General features: G+C 39.3%; 1 protein-coding gene and 1 pseudogene across 2 annotated transcripts; one reads left to right on the forward strand and one right to left on the reverse strand.

The window, feature by feature from the left end:
- The window catches only part of LOC123228107, a 17,426-nt pseudogene extending 11,928 nt beyond the window's left edge, over positions 1–5,498 (forward strand).
- Positions 5,499–8,220: 2,722 nt separating this feature from the next.
- Positions 8,221–11,044, reverse strand: LOC123228106 (probably inactive leucine-rich repeat receptor-like protein kinase At5g48380). Of its 2 annotated transcripts, XM_044653332.1 has the most exons (3): positions 10,611–11,044; positions 9,614–10,435; positions 8,221–9,467 (listed from the first exon to the last, which is right to left on the reverse strand). In XM_044653332.1, the coding sequence occupies exons 2-3, from the start codon at positions 10,433–10,435 to the stop codon at positions 8,460–8,462; spliced, it is 1,830 nt and encodes a 609-aa protein (XP_044509267.1). In that variant the 5' UTR covers positions 10,611–11,044; the 3' UTR covers positions 8,221–8,459. The 2 variants fall into 2 exon arrangements, with proteins under 2 accessions (XP_044509267.1, XP_044509266.1); XM_044653331.1 differs by having other exon boundaries at positions 9,614–11,044.
- Between the last annotated feature and the right edge of the window lie 484 nt (positions 11,045–11,528).

Here is an 11,528-nt window from a genome sequence, read left to right on the forward strand (position 1 = left end):
GCCACCCCTTATGTCAAGACAATGTGCCCCAAATAATTTATCTCTGCCTCGCCGAATGCACATTTCTTCTAATTCATTGTAAATTGGTGGTTTCGAAGCAGTTCCAATACCACTCGTAGCGGCCTCACATGGTCTTCGAACCTGCGACTGTAAACAAGAATGTCATAAAAAAAACTAATACATATTGGCATAGATATGGCCGAAACAGTTCATTCATCACTCTTTGGAAAGTAGCAGGTGCATTCAAAAGCTCGAAGGGCATTACGAGAAATTTGTAATGTCCGTCATGTGTCTGGAACGTTGTTTTCTCTGTATCTTCTTCCTTGATGCGGATTTGGTGGTAACTCGACTTCAAGTCGAGTTTACTAAAAACAGTAGCTCTTGAAAGCTCATCTAGGAGTTCATCGATAGTAGGGATAGGGAATTTGTCCGAAATTGTGATTTTATTAAGCGCATGATAGTCAACACAAAATTGCCACCCCTCGTCCTTTTTTCTCACAAGAAGCACCAGACTTGAATAAGGGCTCACACTAGGCCGAATCACTCTAACAGCCAGCATTTCTTGCACTATCCGCTTAATCTCGTTCTTCTGGAAGTGAGGGTATCTATATGGTCTGATGTTGGGAGGTTATGCCCCCGAAACAAGTTGAATGGCAAGATCACATCCCCTTTTGGGGGGCAATCCAGTGGGTTCCTGGAATAAGTCTTGATATTCTTATAGCAATGGGTTGAGTCTCGGATCGCCAACGACCCCGTTCAGTTCAATATTCTGTGAGGTTTTTCTATATTCTATCCAAAGTCCTTCACCGCCTTCCACCAAGGAATTGACTAAGGCTTTCAATGTGGATTCCATTCTACACATCGAAAGGTCGTCGTTAATCCTCACACGCTTTCCTTGCCACTGGAATTTCATGGTCTGTAACTTCCAGTTGATTCTTACCTCTCCCAGTTTGCAGAGCCAATCCACCCCCAAAATCACATCTATCTCCCCCAGCTCGAGGGAAAAGAATTCTTGAGTCACAAAAATTCCCTGAAATTTTAATTCAATTTCTGGGCATCTCCCTACTCCTTTAATCTTTTTATTGTCCCCTAAAGTAATTGTGAACCTGGTGGGGACCGTCGGTAGGCTCAATTCTTCCACAAGGATGCATGAAACAAAACTATGGGTAGCTCCACTGTCCAATAGGACTAACACCTTCCTTTTCCCAATTTTTCCAAAAACTTTCATAGTTTTTGGGTTATGGAATGCGTTTACCGAACTGGATTGCATGGTCAATTCCATCTCCTTTTCTTCCAAAATGGCTTCCAAACCATCACTTTTCAGCTCAGCTTCCTCATCTTCTTCCTCCTCTGAAGTGATCATAACCTTAATTTGTCGATTATTGCAACGGTGGCTAGGGTGGTACTTCTCGTCGCATCTGAAGCAGAGCCCCTTCTCTATCTTCATTCTGAATTCATCGTTAGAAAGCTGTCGATAGGGGCGTTCGTGCGGCGGGTGGCTCACAGGGGCCACCGAACTCGTTGCTTCTCTGCTCGGATGGGTCTCCCCTGTATTTGTCGAATAAAAATCTCTAGGGTGGGAAAAATATGCGGGTTTATGGAGTGGTTGGGTCAAGTTGGAGTAAGCATTGGGCTGGGGCGGAAGATTGTGTCGGGTGTAATTTTGGGCTGGTAAGGTGCGTTGGCTCGAGCTCTAGAGGCCAGAATAAGTGGATTGGGCTGTCGTTGATGGGCTCAAGGAGTGAGGGACGAAAGGGTTAGATGGCTAGGGTCTTGGGCTTGGGCGGGTAACCCGGGTCCCTGGTCGGAGCCCCATTTTGGCCTCCAAAACCCAGTTTTTGTCTTCAATCTGCAGAGCTCTCTCCATCATCTCCTCCAAGCAACGAGGATTAAACCCATTCATCAAGGTTTCCTCAGTCACCTCTTCGACTGCCGTCGACAGAACCTCAAACCTTAGCCTATAATTTCGAACCGAGTCAACCTGTCGGAGGGACAACAATTCTTCGTAGGGGGTGCGGTCTTGGCTCGCTAGAAACTGCTTCAACACCTCACTTTGGAACTCTGCCCACCTTCTAAAAGCTTGTCGTTTCTTCCTCCATCTATGCCAGCTGAGCGCTTCACCCTCCAAGCAAACACCAACAGCCACCAACTTTTCAGCCTCCGTTAACCTGTTGACTTCAAAATACCTTTTAGCCTTGAACATTCAGTTGACGACATCTTCTCCATCAAATAACGAGAGGTTTAGCCATCGGTAAGGTACGTCCCTATGATCCCCATCTAGTTCTATCACTCTACCTCTATCACCCGAGGTCTCCACCTCCTCTCCTTCTCTCCTTTCAACTCTAGGAACGGGCACCGTCGTTTCTCCCATCGGAGGGGAGTAAGATGGCGACGGCTCTTGACCGACTGGAGTCTTTCCTCGGTCATCGGGTTCTCGTCCCAGCGTCGCACCTTGGAGGTCCCTCAAATAATTTTTAATCGTCTCCAAGTTGGTTTCCAAACCTTCCATTCTTTGGTTAATTTCACCCATCTTAATTCCTAGCTCCTCCACCCTTTCCTTGGTGTTCGTTGTCTCCCTTTCCACTATCTCCATCCTAGACTCCATCCTGGTCATCTCCCCTCTTGCTCTGATACAAAGTGATACGCACTTGGCTTCTCCCTTTGTTTCCCAAGCAAAATTTCTAGAAAATCACCACACAGCAGACCTGCAGTTTCCTTCTCCATCCCTAACCACGCCAACACACAACTTACCAACCCTTAACAATTTCGACAACCATCAGAGTTCAATATTGTAAATGAACAAGCAATGAAACAGTGTCTGTATCAAACTATAAGCAATGAAACAGTGTATTCATTCAATTCCAGTTCTGTATACAATAAGTTTAATTGCAGAATACTTTCTTTCTGATTCCAGAATCTAAATCTACATTACAAAATAATGGAGAATAAATTCCACAAAACAGTAACAACTCCTTCCACACGGCATTCGAGAGGCTTGCACTCTCCCTTACTTCTTTTCCGAATTTTCCTCTTTTTTTGCCTCCTCCCTACTCCCCTCCTTTTCATCTCTTCCTTCCACTCTCACCAACTCTCTACCACATATCATTTCCTCTTTTGGAGCTTCCTGGTCAGTGTTAATTGCCACCTGGGCCAATTGTTTTTCGCCAAGCTAGACAAGTTTTTTCCTACGTATAACATATACATTAGTTCTAACATATAGTAATTAATTAGCAAAGACATTTATCATGAGTGAGGGGTAAGGAGACATTAAAATAATATTCTCTACACATAGCCTTGTTTTGAGTGAACTAGTACAAGTAGCGCATGTTCTTTCTCTAGACTATTGAGTGTAATTGTTTGTTTTTTTGATTCCACACACTCTCTAGTTCGTTCAATTACCCCGTTCCCTAGTGTTTTTTGTTCATAGATATTTTGTTCATTGTGCCTTGCTAGTTTTCTTAACTATAGTTTAATAATTTTTTTTAAGGAAAATCACCCACATGAAGTTTCCTATATTGAAGTAAGCAATCAGAGCACCATAAATCAACAAAACCAGTTTTGTTTGCCTGTGAAATCTGATATGATTCCAACTTCCAAACATTTTCCTATCTTCCATAGTATAGACCATACATTAAAGAGAATGATAGCCTCTCCAGGATCATTTGCCCTACTTATCATCTGATGAATTATTACTGAAATGGCGCAATTACTGTTAATCAATATCTAAAATTGAAAGTCTACAATATTATGTTTGTGTTACAGTGGCCATCAGTTGAAGATTCATCTTAGCATAATACCTTTACCCACAATATATTTTTTATCTTCTCTATGTACAGATTGCTTTGAAACAGGAAAGTATAGGTGAGACAGCTCCATTCTGGAACTTTTCTGCGGCTTCATGTTCAGATCTTGAAAGGGCAGTGCCAAATGGTGCTGCTGTACCAAAAACAAATGGATCACTGAATGGGAATACCATTACATCCTCAGGGGTATATGCTTATGTTCATAGTTTTAAATTGTCAAGCCCTGCAGGATTGTTTGGGACTCTTTGGTATCAATAAGTTATATGTTCACCATAAAACATCACGATATCTTAGTGAACAGTCTGCAAGTTGTCATTTCTTGTATGAAGGTTGTTGTATATCCTGTGGAGCCTGACGATGACTATCCAATGAAGAATCTTGGGTCTTCTCTACGATGAAGATGTAAGGGTCTTGACAAGCATGCATTTACAATCAGGAGTTGTTCCATTGCCTTTGATGATGTGAGGTTGTGTGAGATTTCTAGGAGTTAGTTCTTCTAAAATTTGTATTTTGTATTTTTACACACTCACACACGGAAGCACATCACTTACAATAAGAAGTTTATGATTCAAAATTGTAAAGTGACGCAAAACCTTGTCATGTTGTTCCTTCGGATTGATATGAGCATCTAGATTCTTTAGTCTGACTTAGGTAAAGCTCAGCAAAAACACTCGATAAATTGCATTGTGCACAGGCTACTATTTGAAGTGAGATTTTTTTTTTTACTCTATTCTTTGGGAAATTCAATCAATTTCTGAATGTATTTTCATCTTGGTACTCTTCCAGTCTTAAATGGTGAAGGCGGAGTTGTTCTCATACTGGTGAAGGCAGCCTAGATTCTCTCCAACACACAACCACACATACACAGAGTTGTTTTCCTCCTCTTTGGTGCTGCATTTCTAATTCTCTTATTTTTATGATACAGTCAAGGGGATTTCAGTCACACACTTTATCTATGCTTGTAAATGACACTCCCAGAATTCTCAACATTGTTAACGGGGTTATATCTTGAAGAGGTTATAAAATTCAGGTCAGTTTTGTGTTGAATTGCACTCCTGTTGTCCTTTATCAAATCTCATGACTTATTGGTGCGCTGGTTTTCTTGTCACTTCACTTTCAGAGTCTTGCCGTGGGGCCAGCTGAAGGGGAGAAACTTGCTGGTATCACAACTGTTGTTCCAGGAAGTGATGAGTCAATTGGCAAGTTGGTTCAGCAATTGCTCAAGCTAATAGACCTTCATGAGACAAGGATTACTGCTAGGTCTCAGGTTTATATTCCACACAAAAGGAGGGCCAACAGCAAAAAGGGAGACAAGAGAATGAGTACACCTGACTATTTGAAACTAAAACAGGTAGTAAGTTTACAAGAATCAGTGCAGCCAATCACAGTGAAGCAACAGGAGACTTCTGCAAGAGGTTTGGTAGATGGGAGCAACAAAAAGGGGAAAATGCAGACTGAAGAGTCAGAAGAGAATTCAGAAGGGAGTGGCATTGGGTAGAAGGGAGAAGGAGGCCTCTCGAAGTGCCTGGGAGGCTGCCACAGTGTTATTTTTATGTATTGCAGCTTTATCGTATTTTTTGGGAAGTATTGTGCTGTTGTAGTGATTGGAACTTCTGTAATTATTTATACAAACATATATACCTGTAACTTTTGGATGATATTAATGGAAAAGGAGCCCTTTGTCATTGTGTGTTAGTTGTGATCTTATAAATCAAGCCTGGAAATGTTAGGATGAGTTGAGGAGAAAGGAAATGATAACATGTAATAGAATAGTCCATACAAAAGTAGACTTTTTATTGCAGGAAATCCAATTACATTGATTTGGGGATTACATTGTTCATTCTGGAAACTCTAATACTTGGGGGAACTGCTGCCGAAGTCCACGCAGGTACCTAACAATTACCCAGTTTACATCTTCTAAAATCATTCTTAGACTTTCAGCATGTAGGGAGAGCTAAAATTCCCTGATTTATATCTCTTAAGATTTGATTACAAATCATAACAAGATACACAAACATTATTTTTTTCAATTTGGTGAGATTTCATAAAAAGGGTATTCATATGAGCTTGTTCAAAGAAGCTATGATATCTTTCGAACTGAAATATCCACAGGTAGTGGATATCCCTGGCTTCCATGAAAAACACATGAAGCTAACAGTTCAATTTAAAGAAAAGGGGAGTCAATTTTCCCTCATAATTTCACTGAAAGATGGCTGCATGTTCCTCAATTCCTCTAGCTGTCAATTTTCCGTAGAAGTTGAAGGTCCATGCTCTGGACAATAAAGGATACATCATTCCACATCAAATAAAATTGCTATGGCGCTACAGCCTGGTAAATAATTGGCATCATTGTGATAATTAGATCTAATCTAATTTTATCCCACATTTCTACTTTATTCTTGTAACTCCAAGAATATAAGATATACTTTTGGATTCCTGCGTTAATATTAGTATACTGGAGGAAGAGACCCTAAATCAATCCTCTTCATGAACTGTCTGAGGGCTGCCTGAATCTCCGGCTAGTACATCAGTCCGCTCCATAGCTATCCTATTTAATATTTATAGTCTAAATGAGCAACAGCTGAAAAAGAATGTGGTTGTTCTTCAGGTTCGGGATATTACTCACTTACCATTTTCTGCGCAAGAGTTGATGTTGGTAAAAATTTCTGTGAACCCTGCTGCCAGGAGGGACGTCCTTGATATTGCTAAAATATTCCAAGCCAGAGCAGTTGATGTGTCTGATCACACATTTACCCTTGAGGTAAAATGTTTCTGTTGGCCAAACATGCATAGATTCACTTCCGTGAAAAGTTAAAATGAGGTATGTTATTTGTTTCAATCAGTTGGTTTTAGATTAGTGTCTCTGGGAAAATCAAGAATGAAAGTCAAGATAACATATTCTTGATTTTTCGCCATGCTAGTGATTTCCTGTTTAAGAACCTTATTTTAATTCTTTTTCCTTGTTTGACTAATGTTTTAGCTATTTGCATTCTATTTCAGCTGACTGGAAATTTGAATAAGATCACTGCATTGCAGAGGCTATTAGAGCCCTATGGGATTTGTGAGGTTTGCTCCCTGATTCAATCTTTTTCTTCCAAGTTTTATCAAATGCATTTGTTGATCACATTGTTGCCAGAGTAGATTTGAATTTTGTGATTTTGCATGACTTCGGTTAATCCGCCCATTTCTGAATTTAGCTCTTTCTGTCTCTTGTCTCTGAATACTACATTGGATTGCCTTAAAACTGCAAGGATAGAGCAGGTTTTGATACTTTAGTGCCAATCCTTGAACAATTAAAATTGTTTGCAACGGAAAGTGATTGTCTAACATCTAGTGTAATAACCTGACCCACAGTCATTATTTGTCCACTTTGGATGGTCCAAATGCATCTTGACCAATCTTTTGTGATACATACCCAATATCTTCGTTGTGTTTTATCGATGTAAGATTTATTTAGAAATATTACACATTTTTTATGGTATTGTTAGCAGTCGAAAATAAGCTTGTTTGCGTTCTGTATAGCTTCTGAGCTTGTAATAAGGTTTATACTCTCATTTATCAACATTGTCAATGAATTCTGCTTGTTAATGTGTTTAAAATATTAAGAGTAATATAGGTGGCTCGGACTGGAAGGGTAGTGCTGGTGTGGGAGTTAGGTGCCGATTCCACATCCCTTCGTGGATATCCTCTACCTTAAGATTAACTATAAACTCAACAGACTTTCTTTACTAAGGTTTATGTTTCCTTCTGTAGAAACAAAAGCTAAAGCTAATTTATTAAAATTTCTGATCTTATATTAGGTTTCATAAGAGGCAGAACAATTTGCAGTTAGAAGTTCAGATAAACATTGTAGTTGTCCTTGATGAAACCTAATATCACCAGGCTGATTTGTACTTGCATATAAAGCATTACTGCTGTATCAATTATATAAGTAGGAATTTTCCAGTTTTCAATCTTTCCGAACGTACTCTTAATTCTACTTTTCTGTCTATGTGAATTTATATAATACGCATGAACCAGTTGACAATATATGAAATAATTCCCAGAAATCTGGGAAAAAAAATTTGTTGGTAACTTGGTATAGTTCTCCGCTAAATCTGCAACTGTATAAACCATCTCTGTGATCCCAAGCTGCCATAAATTGATGAGTTTTGGATATGATTGCAGACTTTCTTACTTAATTTCTACTGATGAAGAAACTGAAATGGCAAAAAAGAGTATAATATTTTGCATACGATGGTATCTCTGCCCAACACCCATGAATCTCTACATCATCTACTTCTCAAGTTGTGTAAGCCTTGAGTTCATTCTCGTACTCATCATGCCCAACACATAGTGAGCTTTGATAGCAATATGCATAAATCAACCTCAAAACACTCCAATATATACACACAACTGTTGTAGTCGCTCTACGAGCTAAAGGGGAATTCTTAAATAAATATTATATATATCCAGAATAATATTGTATCAACATATAATCATGTCTAGTATATGTACATTTGATGATGTAAACATAAACAGGCTTCTAAAGATGCTTGATCAGCAGAAAATTTTATATTAATTGCAACCACAAAGGTCACTAATCTTCAAAAAGGCCCTCTTGAGGCCAAAAAATAATACATGCCATGTATAAAAATTACCTCTTTAAGACTGCAACTACACTCCTTCTGGTGCAACAATAAGCTCATCTTGAAATTCTGCATCATTGGAATCAGGTAGCAGCATAATTTCGTTGTCAGCTGTGAATTGATATTTCTCTCCAATTGCTCTCAGAAGCTGGTACACTTCAAACATGGTAGGTCTATTCTTTGGAGTTGGCAACACACATTTACAAGCAACTTTGAGAAACTGGTTGAGTTCACTGTCAAAACCATTTCCCACCAAGGACTTGTCAAAAGCAGCTTGCAGAGCAGAGTTCTGGGACAGATGTTCGATCCACTCTGCTAAACTTCCCTTGAAGTTATCTGGAGCGTTAGCCAAATGGGTTGGTTTCTCACCAGTAATCAACTCCAGAAGAACCACTCCAAAACTGTATACATCGCCCTTTGGGGTAGCTACCAGTGTCCGAGGATATTCAGGAGCTACATAACCTAAATCTCCAAACTCCCCATTGACAAAAGTGCTTAAATGAGTGTCAATTGGATTCATAAGCCTGGCAAGGCCAAAGTCCGATAACTTGGGTTCAAACTCCCCATCCAGCAGAATGCATTTAGAGCTTATGTTTCTATGCAATATCCGGGGGTTGCAGCTATGATGAAGCCATGCCAAACCTCTAGCTGCTCCAATGGCAACTTTGAGCCTCAAGGGCCATTCCAGGCTTTTGACATCAGGTTCCACAGGATGTATTTTGTCGTAAAGTGTCCCGTTTTCCATAAACTTGTACACCAGAAGTCTTTCCTTCTTCGCCATGCAGAAACCCAGAAGGGGAACCAAGTTTCGATACTCAATGCTGCCAAGTATTTTCATCTCGGACACAAATTCTTTCTCCAGATGCCTAGAGTCCTGCAACCTCTTAACCATAAGGGAGCATCCATCAGGAAGCAAACCAAGATACATTGTTCCTGTTCTTCCAGTTCCAATGATGTTCTTATTGCTGAAGTTGTCGGTCGCCTCCATAAGATCACTCAACCTCATTTTTGAAACTGTCTTCTTAAACATCGAAACCTGAGAATGAAAATAATTGTATTAGGGAATAACAAGGTGGTGTCATTAAGTATCAAAACTAAAGCAAATTCTGTAAAACAACAAGCAGAAAATTAAATCAGACAACCTTTTTTTGCTAAGCAAGAAAATTAAATCAGAAAACTTGCCTTGATGCCCTTGGTGCCTTTGATGCTTTTCGCCCATCTATTACCTTCAGGATCATCTTCTTTCTTCTTAACTGCTCCATGTAACAAGTAATACAGAATAACCCCCACGATAAGAGCTGTAATAGTTATACCACCGATGGCAGCCCCAACAATAACACCAACATGAGGCTTCTTCCGAGTGCCAGGGCAGACACTCAAAAGCTTCCCGCAAAGTCCCTGATTGTTGACATAGGCCTCAGCAGTGATAGTACTTTTTTGAAAGGAAGGAACCGGACCTGTCAATAGATTGTTGGCAACACTAAATTCCTTGAGCCGGTCAAGCCCGCCAAGTTCCAATGGAATTGTACCATTAAACCTATTGTTATTGAGCCTGAGCACATTCAAGTAAGTACATTTCGCTAAACCGGAAGGGATTTCCCCAGAAAAGTTGTTCGAGGAAAGATCAAGGGTTGTCACAAAATTGAGTCTATCCGAGATGTCGGAAGGAATAGTCCCAGATAAATTGTTGTTGGAAAGATCTAAGCCAGTCAAGCTTGAGCAATTTATGATGCCAAGAGGAAATTGGCCTCTCAAACCCATATCCGGAAGCTTGATATTGAGAACTCTGTTCTCATCAGGGTGCCAACACTCCACACCAGCAAACTTGCAGATGTTACCTTCTGAAACATTATCGAAATTCCATGAAGAAGCCAAGTAACCCAAAGGGTCTTGAAAAGATTTCTTAATGGATTTCAAGCACTCTATATCAGTCAAAGTGGCTTGACTTACACAACAGCAAGTAAACAAAATCACCAACCCAATCAAAACCCTCCAAAAAGCCATCTAATTTCAAAAAAAAAATCCTCAAAATCAGCCTCCAAAAGCCCAAAACAAAGAACAATGGAGACCTTTCGACAGAATTAAAGCATAAAATCAACTGAAATTCAATCTTTAAAAAATTATAAACAAAAACTCACTGTATCTCATTTCTACAAGCAAATATAAAATTGAGACATACCCAGATCAGAAAATTGGTAAAAACACCCTTAGAACAAGATCACAAGAAGTCACAGGAAATTTAGGGAGCCTCCACTATATCTTCACAAAGAGGAAATGGGTTTAATTTATTCTAATGTGAAAGCAAGAACTTCCAGGAAATATCTAAAGAAAGACTGAAACTTTCCTGCTTATACTCCACTTTTCCAAGTCAAGCCAAAGACACACTCTATTAAATTTATCGAAATATAAGCAATGAATTAACAGGCACTGCAAGCCAAGCAACAACAGTATCTTTGTTTCGTTTGTTTTATTCTTCAGAATTGACTGTGTTGACTTAAAAAGAGACCTGTGAGCAGCCAAAGTCTTGCCTTCTGTTATGGCGTTTGATTGATATGCGTGTTGACGAGCTTCTCCCACTTGACCCTTCGCTTACGTTACCCACATATTTTAATCTCAAGTATCTGTCTCCTTCTTGACATTTCCACCCACCAACTTTCCCTTTTCACATGTTAGTGCAATCCTGCCTGATTTGTTAATGATATGAAACATAACAATTAGCCACTCATATTGTCAAGATTTTACATCTAGAGTTAGATTTCCTACCAATGTTTTCGAAACCGAACCAGGCCTTGACTTCGTTTAGGAGCTGATATAAGTCTTTTCCAATTGAATCAGAACATAAAAACGATTGATATTCATATATATTTACGATATTTACCCAAATAGAATTGTGATTGGATGATATGTTGCATGTCTTGCTAGTCCTACTAATTATTGAAATACGACCAATTCCATATGACATCCACTCACAATTCCGTTTTGTTAGATATTCTTTTTTAATATTACAAAAATAATATTTTATTTCATTTTTATATGATATGATTCGAAAATATTATCATTTAATCGATAGTTTATCACGATCAAACCCTTATACTAG

The sequence above is a fragment of the Mangifera indica genome, chromosome 10 (assembly GCF_011075055.1).
Source record: "Mangifera indica cultivar Alphonso chromosome 10, CATAS_Mindica_2.1, whole genome shotgun sequence".
Taxonomy (NCBI): domain Eukaryota; kingdom Viridiplantae; phylum Streptophyta; class Magnoliopsida; order Sapindales; family Anacardiaceae; genus Mangifera; species Mangifera indica.

What these genes read in the sequence shown, in the direction of transcription:
- LOC123228106 (XM_044653332.1), bottom strand. Translation starts at nt 10,435, where the DNA reads ATGGCTTTTTGGAGGGTTTTGATTGGGTTGGTGATTTTGTTTACTTGC. An exon ending in AAGGCACCAAGGGCATCAAG is followed by an intron (nt 9,468 to 9,613) that starts GCAAGTTTTCTG and finishes TTTCATTCTCAG; the next exon opens with GTTTCGATGTTTAAGAAGAC.